General features: G+C 42.8%; 1 protein-coding gene across 1 annotated transcript in view; it reads left to right on the top strand.

The window, feature by feature from the left end:
• Nucleotides 1-19866, top strand: part of SLC44A3 (solute carrier family 44 member 3) — a gene marked incomplete at its 3' end in the record, with an annotated part of 88076 nt that extends 68210 nt beyond the window's left edge. Inside the window, 3 exon segments of the mRNA XM_081026183.1 lie at nucleotides 15984-16121; nucleotides 18502-18738; nucleotides 19780-19866. Of these exon segments, the coding sequence (XP_080882309.1) occupies nucleotides 15984-16121; nucleotides 18502-18738; nucleotides 19780-19866 (462 nt within the window).
• Between the last annotated feature and the right edge of the window lie 451 nt (nucleotides 19867-20317).

Genomic DNA, 20317 nt, shown 5'->3' with positions numbered 1-20317 from the left:
TACCAACCAGTAAAGTAGAGTTTGTTACTAAAATGTGTTATTTAGGAACGAAAATTGGTGTTTTACTTAGTTTTCTGCGGACTCAAATTCATTATTCTGTTAAGACCTCTGGCTACTATGATGATGGCTGGCAACCCTGCAAAGCTTGTGAATTTTGCAAACTGGGGAAAGAACACTTTGCTATGGGTATACCACCAGCATTGCCTTGTGTTGTTCAAGTGCCATTATTCTTGTCTTAGTCGACATTTTACTTCAGTTGTTCATTTGGCTCTTGTTTAATTCATTATATTTCTTTTTATCATGTTGAGCATTGCATTCCTCTTCAATCCTTTGTTCTTTCAGCAGAAGTGGAAATGGGGTAGGAAATGAGCTGTGGGCCGAGGTCAAACAAATTTGAGGACTATTTCCATGCCAGTCTCCTGGGAGGAGCTCCCAGTCAGGTGTAACAATAGTGAGCTTCTTTGTGGAACTTCCGTGAATTCTTCTACCTTGCTGAACTTCTGCAGAATGAGGAGGTCAGTTTAAATGACCCTGAGGGCCTTATGCGGCTTTCTCAACCAAACCTTCCTGAGGTGCCCAGTCAAGAGCTGGGGCATGTGGTCACCCTGCTGCACTGCCACTGTGACATGGTTTGTGTGGGATGTGGGGCAGAATAGGAAAAACGTGAATTGTGTGTTTTCCTGTCATGTGGAACATGATTGTTTTTTTTCATGCTGTACTTATTCATGATGAGGACTTACCCTGGGATCACAAAGATGAGTAAGGTTTCAGGAAGCCTGATCTCAAGGCACCGGAATCTTGGTGAGTGGGCTGAGAATGTGACTGAACAAAGAGGAGCCATCTATCTGCAGCCCCTTACAGTGATTCTCCCAATATTGCTGCTACAGGGTGATGACAATCAATAAATAAAATAATTGGGGATGAGATTCTGGTAAAATGCCAGTCACCTTTGTCCTTCTCAACAGTGGAGGACACTGTAATGTCCAATAGCTTTCTCATGCCATTTCTGCTGTGTGCCATTATGCAGGGTAGTTGGGTGCCTGGTGAATCTTTGCTGTCTCCCAGTCAGTGATTTGAGCAGAGGATGAGATGACTCAGATCTACGTGAATGTAGTCTGTAAAGCTGCCAACCTCCTTGACTTTGGCATCCAACTAGATATGATATAAGCCAATGCACAGATTACTGCCTCTTGGCATTTGATCAGAAATGCTGCAGCTTTCCGTTTTCCTGACTAACAAATAGACTGGTCAAAAAGGCCCCAGATAATCTGGTTGAGTCCAGTGCAGAGAAAAACTTGCTGCTACTTGGAAAACACAGACATCTTTCACTTCCCTACTTCATAGCCCCTCCCAAGCCTATGCTACCTGCCAATACTTTGTTTTTACAGTGCACATAATGTTGGTCTCTGTCTTCTAAGCCTTTGTGTCAGACGTGACTTTGTAATATCTCAAAGCCTTCCTCCCCTTTCCCCACCTTCCTTGCAGTTAGCTTGGTTTCAATGATTCCCTTTCTTGCGGTTCATCAATAGCAAAGGCACTCGGTGACTTTTCCTTGTCGGGTTTTGATTCATCCCAAGCCAACTGGCAGATCTCCAGTGACTCCTCTTCTTTCCTCTCCCTGGAGCAACATGTGCATTTTAGGAGGGAAAAAAATAATAAATATTGTGCAATTTATCTAACTAATGCAATTTATCTAACTAGATTATGGCAATGATATGAAAGTTCTTAAGAGGACACAGTTCTTTTGGTAACTGACATGCCACAGTAGGTACCCTCATCACAGAGCATCCAGAGAGCCATTTTTTCAATGACAGCAGCGGTTCTAAGTCCTGTCGCCCCCACCAACTGGTTTAGAGCTATTCTAGGGCAGCCAGCTGGTGATGAGAGCCCCAGACAGATGCCTCCATGTATGCGTGTCTTAGAAAGGAACTCGCATGTGTGTCAATATGATAGTTTGCATCAAGGCCCATTTAAAGAGAATGGTAATCCCCACAGCCCAGCTGTTTTGTGGCAAATGCTGCTACTCTGGCTTTAGATAGAAAGGAATTGAGACACCTATTTGTCAGAGGCCCCAGATTGTCTGGGAGAAGACTAACTATATCCTCATGTTTCCTGGTGCTGGCTCAGAACCTGTGCTTAGGGCCGTGGCTTCATGTGGCTTTCCTGGGAGCAGCCTCTCTGGAGCCTAGCTCCCACCTGCTGTGGGCATGTTGCAATGGTCAGGGCTCAGAAGGGTGAGGCCCTAAAGCCTCTTCCCCAAGTAGGCCTTAGCACCCTCTCCTCCTTTTGGGGTAGGACCCAGTGAGCAGCTGCCATCTTAGGTTGGACTCTGAGGTCCTTCCTGACTTGAAATTCTTCTACCTTGTCAGAGAGACAACTAATATTTGTTGAATAAGTGATTACCTCACTAGAGGGAAGGGAGGGTAAGTTATGCAATGGGCCCTCAGCCAATTAGGAAACCCTTCTGGTAGGCACCTGAGTGTTAGGCATTAATTACTTTCACTTCCTCTAAGGTGACTTCCTCGAAGGTGTGCAGCTCCTGAAGACAAGAACCACTTACGGGCACTTACACGTACCAAGCACTGTGCTAACTACTTTACATGCCTTCGTCTTCACAATGATCCTATGAGGGAAATACTATTATTATCCTTTTTCTTTTTTTAATAGAGATGACATGTAGGTTCAGAGAGGTTAAGTAGCAACCTGCTCTAGGTTAGACAGGAGGGCAGTAACAGAGCTAAGTGCTGAGGTTTTAGAGACCCAGTGAGTCATTCCTTCTTCTTTATCCAAGTTCTGAACAATTATGTGACACGACACAGGCAGATGAAGCTTAAAAGTATATTCTTGATGTCTAATCAGCAGGTGGGAAAATGCATTGTAGGAGCAGCTTATTAATGTTTTATCCCTGAATCAGAAAGATCAGCCCTGGGTCCCCCCCCCGTAAACTAAGGAGCTGAGAAAGTACATTCTTGGTGACAGGCTGTGCTCTGCTACTCCCTCAAAACTTACCCAGCCCCTTAAGTTTGTCTTCTCCTCTGGGAGCAAATGAGATGTATTACCCTAAAGGAGGTCCCTGGCCATGGAAATACAAATACAAGGTTACCCCACACCAAGAGAGGTCGTGGAGCACCCTCCCTTCCTTACAGCAGAACCTGGGATCCAGAGGGATTGAGGACCTCAACCAGGGTCACATAGTGGGTAGAGCTCGTTCTGATTCTTCTCCTCTCTACCTTGTATCTTCTCTCCCCCGCCCTCCAAGCTTCACTGAGACATCTGGGGACAGACAGCTATGTCAGATGACACAGTAGCAACCAGGGCCTACCTTTTAAGCAGAACTCTGTGCATCTCCCCGATCCCTCAGGCAACATGCTCGTAGGGGCAGAAGTGTGGGGAACATTTGCGTTCTGGGAAGGTTGGTGTCTTACCTGTTATTAATAGCACCACACCCTGAGTTTCCTTCTCCAAGTGTCCTCTCTTCTTCCTTCAGTCCTCTCCTTCTTCCAGAAGACAATTGTCCACATCTTATGAGAGCTCCCTCTTCCTCACTCCTTCCCCTCCTTGGACCTGGACCATATATCTATTTTTCTCAGAAGTGTGATAGACTGGGAAGAAGGCATACTTTGAGGCAGACAGGTCTGGGTTTGAACCATAGCTCCTTCACTTATGACTGGGACAGGTGACTTCACCTCTTTTAGGCTCAGTTTTCCCATATATAAAGCAAAATTCTTAACACCTACATCACAGGCTGTTGAGAGGGTTAACTAAGCTAATACATATAAACATAATAGCATGGTGTCTGGTTCTTAGTACATGCTCTGTACATGTTAGTTTCTTTTGTAAGGGGAAGGAGAGGGTTTAGGTCCTTTACTTTATTCATTCACCACATATTGGAGGTCTACCCAGTGCCAGACAAAGTGGGCATAATAATGCCTATCTCCCAGGATTATTATAAATAATTAAAGAGATCATATTTGCAAAGCCCTTAGTTTTGTGCCTGGCATGTAGAGGTAGATACTGAATCAATGGAAGTTATTATTATTAACCCATGAAGTGTAGGAGCTCTGATTTTATCATATGCATTGAGGACAGTGCTGATTTCCTCAGGTTACTCATGACATCTGTTCCATTAGGAGCACATCAGCATCCATAGGAAACATCTCAAAATACTCCTTTCTCTTCCCCACCACCAACCCTGCCAGAATCCCTGCAGTAATGACTTGTGGGGGAGTCGAATTGCTAAGGGTGGCCCTCCTGGTCCTTACAGTCCAGAGTAATGCCCAAGTTTCCCCCTTGCAAAGGGTGGTGGTGAGGGAAAGCCAGCCCTCAAATCCAAACCTGTGACCAGGAGACAGAAAATGACTGTGGTCCGAGGCTAAGGAATCATGCCCTGCACAGCATATCCAGTTGGCCCCTTTTTTCTGCATCTCATTTTCTTTCTCTCTTCACTCTGACTTTTCAGCAGGTAATGGCAGTTGTGTCTGTGCCCAGCAAGGGCAACTGGGACTGTTTTTCACAACACTGGTTCAAAGGGCATCTGATCCGAGGAATCGCCACTTGCTTAACTCTAAGGCTCCTTTCACAATCCCTATTGTTCTTTATACATTTCATCGTGACATGCTCCAGGTACGCTGGAAACATGCTGAGGGAGATTGCCTGTGTTTTTAACTTCCATCTATGAATACTATCTCTGGAGTCAGCAAAATCTGATTACCTCAAATAAGGAAGCAGGTGATACATGAAAACATTGGCTCTGATGATCAGTGTTTGATGTGGGGCCGTGGCAGTGCAGACAGATGCCCTCGTGTGTTCCTTCCATCACAGGCTAGTGTCGGCTGTGGGTGCCATCATCTATGATCACAGCCAGGGTGGGGACTGGTGGGGGCCAGATGGGGGAGGTATGTTCTCAACATTACCCTAAGGGCTTAAGAAATGTAAAGATTATAGATTCATTTTGACATTTCCCAAATTCATTTAGTGTGGAAATGAAATTAAACCATAAGTACCTCCTACTCCAAATCTAATTCTTCCTTGTGACAGACAGCAGGTTTCTTCATGTGATTTCTCATTGTCTGCTTCTGGAACTGAGTTTTTTCAGAGGGTTCCAACTGCCTATCTCTGAAGCCCACACCCTCCCTTTATACCTTGCCAGGCAAGGTGCTGGCTGTGAGGACATTCCTGCCCTGTCCTTCCCCAGCTGTCTTTGTCCTAGACATTAGACATGTTGGGAAAGGAAGTAATTGTTGGCCAGGGACTAGAGAATGCATTCATAAAAAGGTAAGAAGAAGGAAAGGAGCTATGAGTCACAGTGGTCACGGGAGTAAAAGCTGCTTTGATGCAGCAGTCAGTAGCTCATGTTCTGTATAAGTTAGAATCTAACAATGCTCTGGGCTCCCAGCACCTGAGTCTCGTCTTTGAGTGACTTCCACATAGGTGTGAATCTCAGCCACAAATTCAGTTGTGCAAGAAATACTGTCCCATGTCTCAACCTAATTTCTGACTAGGAGCTCTCATTTCACTGAACTGGTAGAAATTTTAACAAAAAGTTCTTGGGGGACTATATTTCCCCATGGGGTTATAGGAGGTATCAGGTGTCCCCAGGCATTAGTACATACAGGTGGCCCTTGAGACATCCATCTTCCTATCTCCTTGTCTCCTTAAGGCCCTGCTTGGGGAACAGGAATCTTCTGTAAGACCCCCACAGTCATTTCTGCCTGGATATGCTAGTGGTAGAGTAGCCAACCCTCTTGCTTTGCCTGGGACTGTTCTGGCTTTAGCAGTGAAGCCCCCAGTCTCTGGAACCCCCTCACTCCTGGCACACCTGGACCCTCGGAGAGGGCACTTCCCTTTAGAGTTTTGACATTTCTCCATGCTCTGCTGAAAAAAAAGCAACCTGGATCTCTGGTCAAGATCCACGCATCTCCTCTGCCTCCTTCCCCAGCCCAGGGGTATCTCATTTTCTCATCTGGGGGTGAAGGAGACCTGCATGCTCACCTGCTGCTCCCCAGTGTTTGGTTCACATTAGGAGTCCCCTTTCTTCATCTTCTCTACTGGTAGATAAGGGCTTAAAGAGCTTAATATTTTGGAAAGCAAAAGCCTGTAAGAATTGTGACTGGGTGTCTTCCTGCCCCCACCCATTACTAGCCCCCTAACCTCACCTTGGGGAATGAGCACAGAGCCTGAGTCCTGCTTGAGTGGGGAATGTGGAGAGGAGGGAAAGGCGAAAAGGAAAAGAAACAAAAGTCAGGAGAGCAAAGTAAACCATCAAACAGATATTGGGAAGAGCTGGATAGTCTTTCTGCCATTTAGTCTCATTTGTATGGATGTTTGAAAAACAAAGTCTGTGAAAAGTAGGAGAGGAAATGATTATGAGAATTTTGGTTCAGTTAGCTTGCTTATCTAGGTGGGGCTAGAAAGTTCCTAAAAATTTTGGCAGGTGGATCCAGGCTTTGAGAGTCCTTCAAGTGGACTGTCTTGAATCTTCCCCTTCCTTTTGCCTTGTGTAGAATGCCTCAGTTTCATAGAGGTATGGAGGGGAGAGCCATTTGCTAGACTTGCGTTCCTCCAAGGAGAAGACAGCTGAGGCCAAATGACTTCGTTAGGATGCATCTCAGTGTGGGTGAGAAGGGCGCTCTGGGCCTGTTTGCCATGCCCTTGTCGTGCCTCCATCAGCAGGCAAAAAAGAAACTCAGTGAGGTTCCAAGAACAAAGTGCTACTGACCTGGCTCAGTGCCCTGCACTCAGCCTTGAGCTTGGCAGAAGCACAACTTTCATACATGTCTGTGGATGGACGAATGATGGAATAGGAGAGCTCACACTTTCTCAGCACCCACCCTAGTTCATGCTGCCTTCACACAGCCTTTAGCATCTGTTAAGAGTAGCAAGGAAGCAACAAGGAAAGAGGAAATACATGCTCAAAAGAGCTGCCCTTTCCTGTTGGTGCTGCCCTAACAGCATCTGGGACTGATGGAAGGGAAACTGTTTTCCATGCACACGTGCCAGTGGACAGAGGAGGCTGACAAGGAAGCTTCAGAAAGTTCTGTTATTATAATGAGTGTCTTTAAGCAAATACATTTTCTCATCAAAGTTTTTAACTGCATGCTGGACCAAGCTATGGTACAAAGCTAAATAAACCAATGGTCTTTCAGTTATAGGATCCGATCAGTGGGCCTAACACCCCACGCCCACCAACAGTGTGCCCATGGAGGAACAGACACCCGACTTAAAATTATTTCCCCAAACACGCAATATATGAAAACATGTAAACATTCCTATTGCTGCTCTTCATCTCCTCGTTCCAATTTTCTCGGTCCTGAGTTTCAAATCAGAGATGTTTGATATCCTTCTTAACTCAAGAACTAACCTCCTAAAGTCTATAAATAACACAGCCATTATTGAGTTCTTATAGTATCCCAGCACCATGGTAAACATTTTACTGACACAGTCTAAGTTTATCCTCTCAAGGGTGCTACTGTTATGCGGTTGTTACTATTATGCCACTGTCCAAATGAGGAGGCTGAGGCCCAGAGCCCAAATTGCTGATCTAGGATTACGAGTTCTAGCCCTACTATGTGGTGATTCATAGGACTCCACCAACTGCGGCCTTCATGGCTTCATTGTGCTGTCTGGAGTTCCTTGTCAAGGACAGAGGTACATAGGTGTGAACCAATGGTCTTCTCTAACTAGGGCCAGACAGCTCATCTAGTTTATCTTGTTTATAAGGCCTAAAGTCAAAAAACAGTGTGAGCCTTTCCCATCCCCTGCATTTCCTATTTCACAGGTCCACAAGTTTAATTTTGCCTTGCAGAGGACCAGGCGTCCCTTCTGCCTCGCTCATTCCTCCACTGATTATGCCTAGGTCCCATGACCTTCGCAGTGGCAGAGTCCTGTAACTATGATGGGCTCACTGAACTGCTGCAGCCCTTTAAGAATCGTATCATTGTGCTGGTATTTTCACTGCAGAGTGCAGAGCTTTCTAGCACGTCAGCGACGGGCCACGTTCAGCAAGATGCAGTTGCCTGATTTGGCTTTTGGATTTGTGGGAGGAGGGGGCACTGACTATGAACCCCTAATTCATGTCCCATTTCCATCGCTTTTGCCTCATGACTTTGAGATTTTTGCCTCATGCCTGTTGAGATTTCCACTTACTTGTCACTAAAATGCCTGATTTGGCTTCCTTGTCACTAAAATGCCTGATTTGGCTTTTGGATTTGTGGGAGGAGGGTGCACTGACTATGAACCCCTAATTCATGTCCCATTTCCATCGCTTTTGCCTCATGACTTTGAGATTTTTGCCTCATGCCTGTTGAGATTTCCACTTCCTTGTCACTAAAATGAGAGCATTTTCTTTCGTGAGGTCGCAGTATCTTTTAATCCTAACATTCCACTGAAGGAACAAACTGACTGTCAAATCAGTTTGGGTTTTGTATGAAGAAATATTATTTGGAAGACAACCTTGATTTGCCAAAAGCACCCTCCTTTACCTATTCAACAAACATTAGCCTTGCAGAGAGGACTGAGGTCTGGAACAGCCTCTTGGCAGAAGAAACAGCATCCTGTGGGGCAGTATGAGGTGCCGCTGGTATAGAGCAGGTGTGTGTGATGATAATCATGGTGGCAGTGCTAGGTACATTTCAGAAAGGAATGAGACTGTCATTGTCCAAGAGGCTATAAATGTTTAAAACCCTGACAAAGTCAGAATAATAATGAAACGCACTAAAATCAGGAGGTGGGAGAAAGTGTGAGAGGAGTCATCCTTTACTATTCATGCTGCCTAAACTTAAGACACAGTGTTAAGAAAAAAAAAAGTCCTCTAACCTCTTAATTTTCATAATGCTTTTAAATGATTTTTTAGAAACTTAAGTCTTGTGTGTGAAGATACATTTGCCTGAAATTCAAATATTCATTCAGTGTCAGTTTAGTTTCATTTTTTGTTGTTGAAGTCAAATTACCATTAGAATTTTGTATTTAAAATATCATGCAGAGCATGGTTGCATTTTTATAATTTATGTTCACCCACTGTCCCTCCTTCCTTTTGTCTGTGGATACTTGCAAAGAAAGGTTAGGTGAGGTCATGTGATAGTAATTTCTGAGGAGTGGAATCGGAGTGATTTTCTTGCTGTCTTCTTTGTCTCTTTCTATGTTGCTTGATTTTTTTAAATGATGGACATGAAAATAATAAAGTCATTATTCCAAAAAATAAGCAAAATGTAAATAAATTTTAAAAGAGCACACAAAACAGCCCTGCCATGTGCCTGGCTTTACAGGCAGCAGCAGGTCTCAGCAAAGGCATGATTCTTCTTCCATCCGGTCTCCACCTCGTCCCAACCCTGGAGGGGACTGGCAGGTTTCCCCATTCCTATCTAATTGGCTTTTGGCAACTGGTGACCAGTGCACTCTGGAACTGACCTGAACGGTGAATGGCAGGCCCTGCCAGGCCCAAGGGCTCTTCGCACATGATCTCCTTCAGCATGTGTTTGTGATAAAAGCACAGCTTGGGATGGTTCCTGCAAGTTTTACTGTAGGTCCTTTGAATGTGTGGGGATTTATCTGGGTTCAGACTTCACTGTATTTCTTTCAGTTTTGAGGAAAGGATGAATACCATGTTGTGCATTCATTGTCCATTTTCTTGAGTTTGAGTAGTTCTTATTTTATTTTGAGTTGATAAATATCAGAACTTTGTTAGGATGGCCTTCCAGAAAAAAAGCTCGCTATTCATGGTATGATTTTTTGGAAATACCTTCCCTCCTATACGGAGGAAAGCACTGTTTACTTTTCTGAAGAGTCAACAGAGCCTGGGGTTCATAGTTCCTCCACTCAGAGAAGAACGGCTTCAATTTACAGGGAGGACAAATGGCTGCCCTTAGCTGAGGAAGGACACAGGGCTGAACTGTGCTGGCTTCAGTTTTGACTTAAGGAGCAAAAATGTTCTTTCTGTGTAAAAGCTGCGATTTGCATTCTTGGATAACTCTCAAAGTAAATTAAAAAGGTAATCCAACTTTTCCATTCCCTAAAAGTACTCTTAAATCTCTTACATTTTTCTTTAAAAAATAAGAATTCTGTGAAATGGGAATAATAATATCCATGGTGATTATTTCTTTGAGTTGTGAGAAACATATGCGATCAAATAAGATCAGAACAGGAGGGTACCTGGTCCACTAAGAAGTATGCATGGACATCGAGCATCTTTATGTAGAACTAACTGTAGGGCTGGCAGACACCTTGACCAGCAACAGAACAAGGCACCTGCGAGGTGACATTACTTAGTGCATGCCACTCACCAGTGTTTGGAGGCAACGTAGTCAGAACCCAACTTCTTTCCACTGAGCCACCCTGCTGCGTCCTTAGGTCTTTTTAATGACACATTTCATGAGTGGACACTTTATGATTTTAAACCCTTGGGAAAAAGAAGCACAAAGTACAGCTCAAACTAAATGTTTTCCTGATGCACCTGAATGAGTCAGAGAGCCATTTCTGGAAAGTGATGCCACATGGGTCGCGTGTGTGTGCGCAAAGGGGAATGCTACGTGACGTCTCTGTGCTTTAGTTTCCTCGCCAACCTCATCACCTTATTGGGGGTGTAAAGGATTAAATTAGTCAACGCATTCAGGGGAATATAGAATACAGCCTGGCACATGGCATGCACTCCTTAATGCTTGCCATTATTATTATTTATTCACACACAGAAGATGCACACCTGCTTACTAACAGCAAAAAAACAAAACAACAAAAACCAGAAACAAATTAGGAAGCTACTGTCAGGTCTATGGCAAAAGCCATTTGGGACATATCACTAAGGCATCTCTTGAAGAGGGTTGGAGGAAAGCAGAATACCTGGAAACAGTGACAATTCCTAAGACTCTGATTTTCTCCCCAAAGAAGAGCTCATTTTCTTTGGGCCTGGCCCCAGGCTTATGATTGCTAATGGAGCCAGTGTGCTCAGTGGGTGGACAGTCAAACAGCATTTATGTGGCACTCAGGCAGAGCCCCGTAGGCACTGCGGAGGTACTGAGTTGGCACTGGGAGTGAGTATTGGGAAGTGCAGGGCTTTGTAGCTCCAGAGAAGATGGTGATGATGGGAGACCTGCCCGGAACCTTCACAAGGCAGCCTGGGAGAGCTCCCAGAAGGACAGGCTGAAAAATCACACAAGTTTTGAAACTTCCTATTGCTTCCCTTGCTCTACACGCAGTATTTCAGCCCCACCAAGGTCTGGCTCATGACTCCTCCAGACCTGTTTCCCACCACACTTTGCTTGGCCCAGAATCTCACTTCACTGCCTTTTCCTGCTGCTGCCTCAGCTCTCACCCACCCCATTCCCTGCAGGGGACAGCAAACTTTGGGAACCAGCTAAGTGCCACTTCTGAGAAGTCTTCCTAACCACTGCCCTCCCCCAGGCCTCTTCCTCCCGGTCACCCCCAGCCAGTGCTTCTATTCTCTGTTGCTCTCACAATCGTACTTTAGTAATTGTTCATTGTTCACAAGTCTTCACAGCCACACAGGACCTTCCTCCTTTGTGTCATTCCCCTACAATCTCCTGCCACTTGTGACAGACCTTAGTGGACAGTCCATGAAAGTCTGAAAACTAGTCAGCCTATACCTAAAGGGAGTCTTAAATCCCAGATGAGGGAGTGAGAATGAGGACCTAACGTTGAGGTTCCATTGTCAGGTTGGGAACCCTTTCTTGTATCTACTTTGTGTTTTTATAGCTTCAATTTTAAGATGCAGAAATATCCACTATTTGGTGATGATAAAGAAACGTGCACACCAAATTGTGGCTGGTAATAAATTAATAGTTTGATAACACTATCTCTTTTTTTCTTGCTTAAAGATAAGCCTTCAGGATATCCTGATTAATTTTTGCAGCTAGCAAAGCATATCATCTAATCTTTATTATTTCCCGTCCTTTCCACATATTGTTGAGGTCTGCAGGTTACCTTAGCACGTTCGTCCTGAGTCCTGTCGGTGCAAATCCAGATGCTCTGAGCAAGGACTTACAACACCGAACCTTTAGTGCAGTCCGTCTTCCAGATGCCGGACAAGGAAGCAGCTTCTACTCAGAATAAGTGAAAATGAGCTAATGCTGAAACTGCAGAAATTTTCAATCCTTATTCTGTCTTGAGTGATTCTTCCCTCCTCCAGCTATTCGTTCAGACATTAATTCTAGGCCTTTCTTGCACGCAGGGTTGACCCTGTGGTAAAATGCTAATGGGATAGTAACTGCAGCACGCATGCATAATTGCCCAATCAGAAAATGGTTTGAATGCCCTCTTTCAGTGACACGATACATAAAAGAGAAGATAAATGGTTATGGGCCCAAAAAATCTGTGGAGTCAACACATGCATGAGAAAGTACTATTTTAACCATTAATCATTGTAACCAAGGACCAAAATCTATTTTTATTGCTATGAGTAGTAGTGCTAAATTGATTACAAGGCCATGGTCTATAGGTAAAGAAGTCCCCATAAAAACTGTCTTCTCCAGTATGAATCAGGAAGGACACTAAGAACCTGAAGGACACTTAGAAGGGGAAGTGATGGAGTGGTGGGCTGGGGACAGAGACTAAATGCAAAGGAAAAGGTCAGTTGTCATGTGGTGGAACTGCAGCAGCAAAGAAAGACCATGTTGGGGCCTGGAATATGGTCTGGAGAGCAAGTCCTGCCCTTCTTGGGTCCCTACGAGTGGGAGGGATTTAAGTCTAAGGATAAAGAAAGCACGGGTCCTTTCCACACCTCCTCAGTGCTTACAGAGTTGCTTGTGTTTCCCAGTTCTAAATCATTTTTGGTGAGGTCTGGATGATAATAACAACCCTTTATTATATGCTTTCCATGTGCCAAGAGCTTTACTAAGGGCTTTATAGGGAACACGGTCTTTAATCCTTCCAACATCCCTTGGGAGTAGGTGCTATAACTCACTTTATAGATAAGGAAATTGAGGTCTGGAGAGGTGAAATCATTTGCCCATGACTGACAGCCAATGGTAGAAGTGGGATATGAACCCAGAGATTATCTGGCTACAGAGCCTATGCTTACCTTAACTACCACGCTTTTAAATACTGTTTTGTTCTAATGAAATTGATAGTGTAATGTCCAGAAGGTTAGAGAAAAAAACAAACAGAAAAACTGATTTACCCGGAGACCTGGGGAATCGACGGTGATCTTTTTTTTTTTTCTTTTTAAGATTTTATTGGGGAAGGGGAACAGGACTTTATTGGGGTACAGTGTGTACTTCCAGGACTTTTTTCCAAGTCAAGTTGTTGTCCTTTCAATCTTAGTTGTGGATGCTGTTCAGCTCCAGGTCCAGTTGCCGTTGCTAGTTGCAGGGGGCACAGCCCACCATCCCTTGTGCGGGAGTCCAACCGGCAAACTTGTGGTTGAGAGGACATGCTCCGACCAACAGCCATTCGGGAGCTCAGCGGCAGCTCAGCTTAAGGTGCCCTGTTCAATCTTAGTTGCAGGGGGCGCTGCCCACCATCCCTTGCGGGACTCGAGGAGTTGAAGCGGCAACCTTGTGGTTGAGAGCCCACTGGCCCAAGTGGGAATTGAACCAGCAGCCTTCAGAGTTAGGAGCACGGAGCTCTAACCGCCTGAGCCACCGGGCTGGCCCCTGGACCATGATCTTGGTTTCCAGTTTATAAAAGAATGATAATACCATTCATCACCCCCACCACTGACCCTACAGATGTTTTTTCAGGATTAATGAAAGCTCCGAAAACCTTAGGTGATTGAAGATGCTTAAACAATGAGCAAATGAGTTTCCACATCTTTCCTCAAGACTTAAGTCCCCAAACTGGGGACAGCTTTCAATAACAGCCATTTTGCATTCATTCAGTTCTAAATCAGAAACCAAAAGTTGTTTGAGGATTAAGGCATTCCTGAAGGACTTCATCTGACTAAGAAAAACCTCTCTGAGGCAAGCAGGGAAGGTGTGTACCCACCCTTTTGTCTTTTAAAAACTGAATGTTCCTCTCCAGTTGGCTTGACGAAAAGGGAGTTTGGTAAAGTGGTGAGCTCGTGCAACTGTCTTACTCCCATGTTTCTTACTCCTCTCCACTTCCTCCATCACTTACTCTAATTAACGCTTGTGTTGTTAGGGGCTGAATTATTGCAACAGACTCCAAATTGGTTTCCTTACGTTTTTGAGTTGGTGTGTGAAAGGATTAATTTGTATATCATGAGATGAAAACTTTAATCCTTATCCCATGCAAAAGGAATGACAAACCCAAGCAGGTAGTATTCAGTGTATTTTCCCAAGAAAGCTATAAATTCTTTGTTGTAAACTTCAGTACAAGTAGTATTTTTAAAGATTTAAAGGGAAATAATAGATTTTTTTTTAATGATCATAAGGGGAAGATATTTTGGAAAAATGACCCAAGAAATTGTGTCATGTGAACATAAACACAAACACACACACACACACACACACACACACACCCTATACACCCTCTTTGATTTAGTAATCCCATTTATGGAAATTTATCCTTAAGAAATTATCCAAAATCAGGAAATTAAGATGTTCAGTGTGTAGTTTTTATGATAGTAAAATATTTGAAATAGTCTAATATGCATGTCTAAGCTGTGTACACACACAATGCTGATAAAATATGTATTTATTAAAAATTAAAATTATAAAAGCCATGGAGCAACATGAAAATGTTTATTATATGAAGGAAAAAAATCTACAGTGACACTGTACCATTTAAAATCTCTGTTTTTTTATTTCTAGGATTTCTATTCAGTTTATTTTCTACTCTGCCTCTTCATTTTTACAACATGCCGTTCATTCCTATGATCATTATTCCTTCCATTATCTTCTTAGCATCTTTAACATAGTCCCTGGAATACTACATCTCAGATTGTTCTCAGATTTTCTTGGGTGTTGTGCTGTTTATTTCCTTGGGTCATCTGTAACTTTTCCTTCATCTTCTTCAACAGTGGTTGTCTGTGGGACTCCACCTTTTCCTGGCCTGATGTTGGGGGGAGGATTGGGAAGGGAGGTATGGTTTTCTTTTTTTCTTTTTTTAAGCTTGAGTTTCACAGTGATGTCTTTTTTTTTTTTTTTAATTGGGGAATATTGGGGAACAGTGTGTTTTTCCAGGACCCATCAGTTCCAAGTCAAGTTGCTGTCCTTCAATCTAGTTGTGGAGGGCACAGCCCAGCTCCAAGTCCAGTCACCGTTTTCAATCTTAGTTGCAGGGGGCGCAGCCCACCAGCCTATGCAGGAATGGAATCAGCAACCTTGCTGTTAAGAGCTTGCGTTCTAACCAACTGAGCCATCCGGCCGCCGCCGCCTGGGAAGCTCAGCAGCAGCTCGTTGTCGTCAATCTAGTCGTGGAGGGCGCAGCTCACTGGCCCATGTGGGACTCAAACCAGCAACCCTGTTGTTCAGAACTCATGCTTTAACCAACTGAGCCATCCGGCCGCTCCGAGGTATGGTTTTCTTTGCCCCTCCGAACCATAGTGGTCCCAGGCAGGTGGTGTACTTCTTTATCATTTTCCTGGGATGGTTGCTTGAATTTGAACTGAGTACAAATCCTGAATTTGTGCAGGGCTTGAGCATTGTCTCTTACCCAGAGGGGATTAAGTCCCCAACCCCCAGCCAGAGAGCCTTTAGTGATTCCATGCCTATTGAGCCATTGGGTTCAGCTCTTTCACCAGCCACTAGGGTCTGCTTTGTTTCTAGCACCTAAACTTCCTTTTCTGTCCTCAAACTCTGCTGTGTGTTAAAAAATAATTTATACTTTACCCCTCATTTCCATGTGTGTGTAGTGGGATGTTCAATCCACTATACTGACCAAAAGTACTAATTTCTCTTTTCCGTTTACTCCAACTATGAAAATATATATGTCTATAATCAGACTGGAAGGGACTATAAAATGAAATGATTTATTATGGGTTTATAGTAATCATGTTTCTTTTATAAACATTGTCGTTGTCTTTAAAACAATATACGAATCATCATCTTTTAATCTATTGTCTTTTGTTTCAGAATGCATATACTGCCATGGCCATTAATGGGATGGACTTTTGTACATCAGCGAAAGATGCACTCAAACTCTTATCGAAGAATTCAAGTCATTTCACATCTGTTAACTGCTTTGGAGACTTCATAATTTTTCTAGGAAAGGTAAGAAGTTGTCACTAAAACAATAAATGAAGGAACTTGGGACCCCAAAATGAAGTCATACAATAAGGCTTGGAATGAAAATGAATGTTTTTTGAGTGCTTACTCTGTGGTAGTGCTTACAAGTATGCTGTGCTTACTTGTCTCGTTTAATCCTCAACCCTGTGAGCTATTCCTGTTTTGCAGCTGAGGAAACAGGTTTAATAACTCGTCCATGTGTCCACAATAGGTAGAGCTAGGCTTTGAGTTCTAGTCTCACTCTCTTATCTATGATCTATTCTCTCTACCATTCTGAGTCTCACTGTTTCATACCTAAAATGAAAATAATACCAGCCTCAGAAAATGGATAATTTTTTGGGGGGATGTCATAAAATATATGGAAATAGTATTGAAACCTGATAAAATGTCTGCATTATGTGATGTCATTAAGTCCATAAGTAGACAGAATTGTTGATTTTTCCAAATGGAGCCAAGGTTACATTTCTGTTGTCATCTGAATAGTTTTCTTCAAGGAACTGTCTGTAGTCTTGCGGAGCAAAAGAACATCTTGGAGCACCAACATCTCATGGTGTGAAGGGCAAACCTTGAAGTTGGGATCTTTAACGCCAAACCTCAGTCTTCTGATCTATAAACTAAAGATAACACATGCCCTTTCTAGCTTGTAGGAAAGAGGAACTGGAATATTGATGAAAGTGGTGCTGCAGCCCCACCTTGCCCAAGCTTTAAGTTGAAGGCTCTTTATACTATGCCACAGTGTGTCTTTCCATGTGATTGTCACCCACTGGGCCTAATTCTGGATGCCTCAATTGATTCCACTTCCACTTGACTGCCCTTTAGATTCTTGACCATGGAAGTCCTGACCTTCCTGCCCCATCTTTGCTGTTCCAAGCTAGATATCCTTGCTTCTTCCAACCATTTCTCCAAATAGGACATGAATGTGGGGTCTTTGCTGGTGCCCCAGAGTAAACAAGATCTCAGTCTCCAGTTGTGACCTGGCCTATGCCAAATATGGGGACTCTTGGCTTCTTATTTAACATTTTCGGCTTCTGTGGCATTTGGTGTGTCTCTGGGGAATATCACAGTTATCTGTTGTTAGTAGCAAGTTATAACATACTTGGATTTCACAGATGTGTATTAATTGCGCATATATTTTGAGGCTCAGCTGGGTCCTATAGACTTCCCATGTGACAGTAGCTCTAGAAGCACAAACTGATTATGCCTTTCAAAATAGCCAAAATAATCTAAGTTTTAATTGAATTTAAATGGCTAACATTGTTTACATTAGTTTGGTAGGATTATAGGTGATGCATCTTCAAACAACTAGTTCCAAAAATTTTTGGTATGGTATTTCATCTTTGTAACAGATTTGTCTTTTATTTTAGGCAATAATCCATTTTCCATAAGGAACACATAATTGCTAATGAGCTTCTAATGAGCATGTGAAACCAGTGAGTCTTTGAATGAAGTAGCCTTCAGAAAGTCATGCCCATCTTTTAGATATCCAAGGGCAATGTGGACCCTAGATGGGCTCCATTTTGTCTGATAAGGAATTAGGTACATCCTGGCCTGTAATCCTGTTCCTGGAAATATAATAATTGCAAATAGCCAAAGCCTGGAATAATCCTATTATCTCCCCACACCAGCATTGGAAAGGCCTTCTGTTTAATCCCCATGGTAAAAAAATCACATATTAAACTACACTACTGTATTTCCCCGAAAATAAGACATAGCTGGACCATGAGCTCTAATGCGTCTTTTGGAGCAAAAATTAACATAAGACCTGGTATTATATTACATTATATTATATTATATTGTATTATATTAAACCCAGTCTTATATTAAAATAAGACCAGTATTATATATGATATGATATATTATAGCCAGTCTTAATTAAAATAAGACCGGGTCTTGTATTATACTAATTTTTGCTCCAAAAGGCACACTAGAGCTGATGGTTGGGCTAGGTATTATTTTTGGGGAAACATGGTATATCCACTCAATGGATTTGTTGCACATTGTAAAAATGGCATTTGTAAAAAAGTTTTTAAATGAAGATGCTTATTCTGGTGGTAAGGGAAAAACCAATAACAAGTTTGTGAGGTATCATTACATCTACATAAATACAAAAACTAGGCACAGATAGAATAAAAGTACATATACTCTTCCCACTCTCCAAATTAACTAGGTTTTTTTGGTATAGCTTTTCATTTTTTCTTCTTTCTATTTCATTGCACCAAATTTTCTGACAAGCATTCTGTATAATGGGGGACCCGCAAACACTCACACACACATATGTACATGAAACTATGGTAACTGACAATCTTTTCTACAATTTATAATCAATCTGTTTATAAAGATTTGCAACAAACTCTTGTTTTGACAGGTGTTAGTGGTGTGTTTCACTGTTTTTGGAGGACTGATGGCATTTAACTATCACAGAGTGCTCCAAGTGTGGGCAATCCCACTGCTATTGGCAACTTTTTTTGCCTACCTAGTGGCCCATAGCTTTTTATCTGTGTTTGAAAATGTGCTGGATTCACTTTTCCTATGTTTTGCTGTTGATCTGGAAACCAATGATGGATCACCAGAAAAGCCCTACTTTAAGGACCAAGAGTTTTTGGTAAGCAAGCATTTCATTTCCTGAGGCAGTCTCCATCCTCACGAAAGTGTTGCAGACTAACACATAAAGGAGGCATGCACCAGCCTCATTTTCTCTTCCTGCGGCTCGCTGAGCTCTCTCACATGGCCTGAATGTTCTGAGAGTGAGATAGGAGCTGTGTTCTGAGACAAGTGAAGCTGAACAATTAACACTGACTAGGTGACGTTGGGTAGGAGATGTTCTGGACACAGTAGCAGTCCAAGTCCCTTTAGTGCTAAGGGCTTGGTCTGGCCTTTCAGGTGGTCTGGAGGTTTAACAGTCTATCTTTTTCTAAAGCATTTTTGCATCCCCAAGCGTCATGTCATACTCATTGTCTGTTAGGGGGCACGCACTCCAGTGAAGACTAATCCCCATCTGTGCCAGTATGGGCAGGTCTGTGATCGCAAGCCCTTTAGTAACCCAGGCACACTACCACAAGAAAAGCCACACCCTTAGTGGAGCCCCATGCTGCCTCTGTCTGGAAATAGCAGGCAGCTGTTTCCAACAGCTTTTGTGACACACTTGTTATTTGCATTATCCTATGTAGACAGGAATATTTTAACAACTGCACAAAGTCTCTCTTCCCTTTCCTTTGTCTGGATCAAATGACATTTTAATAATTTTCTTTCATTCTGTTGTAATAAAACTTAGGTATTAAAGCTCTTTTGCTTTTGAATAAAAGATTCAAAGCACTCTTCCGTTCAGCCAGGCACTGAAGTTCAACAAGCACTTCTATAGTTTTATAAGTAATGTGTCCTCATCCTTCTCCACATAAAACATAAAAATGTAATAACACTTTCCTTATTTGTACATACTCTCAAGAAAATATTTCTGATGGTGGTAGGAAGCAAACTAGGTCTTCTTTTTCTGATTTACACTTTTCTGATTAAAAATACAGTATGAAATCTGGATTCAACAGGGAAAACTTTTTTTTAGGGTTCAAGTCTTCAAAATGATAAGGCCAAGTAAATCGTTGTCAACAATGTAGACACATATAGTCTAACTCATTCTTTTGTTTTTCAGAGTTTTGTTAAAAGGATGAACAAATTAAACAATGCAAGGGTACAGAGAGAAGAGAATTTAAGGAATGAAAAAGGAACAGAACTCTGACTCATTGTGAGATAAGCACCCGTTAGTATTTGTACCTGGAAAAAGTTTCCTTCTTCTAAGAGAGACAGTCACAGAATCAATGACAAAGCCCAATAGACCCTATTCTTCTTCATTCTTTTGGTCCTTATTGTTTGGCCATGTTACAATACTAGAACCATCAAAGTTTTTGTGCCTACTGGGACAGAAAAGCCTTTTACGACCTTGTTTATATGCATCAGTTAAAAAACACACTGCGTAGGGGTGGCCGGTTAGCTTAGTTGGTTAGAGCAAGGTGCTGATAAACACCAAGGTTGCCGGTTTGATCCCTGCATGGGCCACTGTGAACTGCACCCTCCTTAAAAAAAAAAAAGAAAGAAAGAAAGAAAGAAAGAAGAAAAACAAAAAAGCACACTGTGTAAACACTCTTTTCAGGGCACTGGTGAAAAGCACACCCCTCACTGACAACCAGTAA

The sequence above is a fragment of the Rhinolophus hipposideros genome (assembly GCF_964194185.1).
Source record: "Rhinolophus hipposideros genome assembly, chromosome: 19".
NCBI classification, from domain to species: domain Eukaryota; kingdom Metazoa; phylum Chordata; class Mammalia; order Chiroptera; family Rhinolophidae; genus Rhinolophus; species Rhinolophus hipposideros.
Note: the sequence above shows the minus strand (reverse complement) of the source record. Positions and strands in the feature narration are given on the sequence as shown.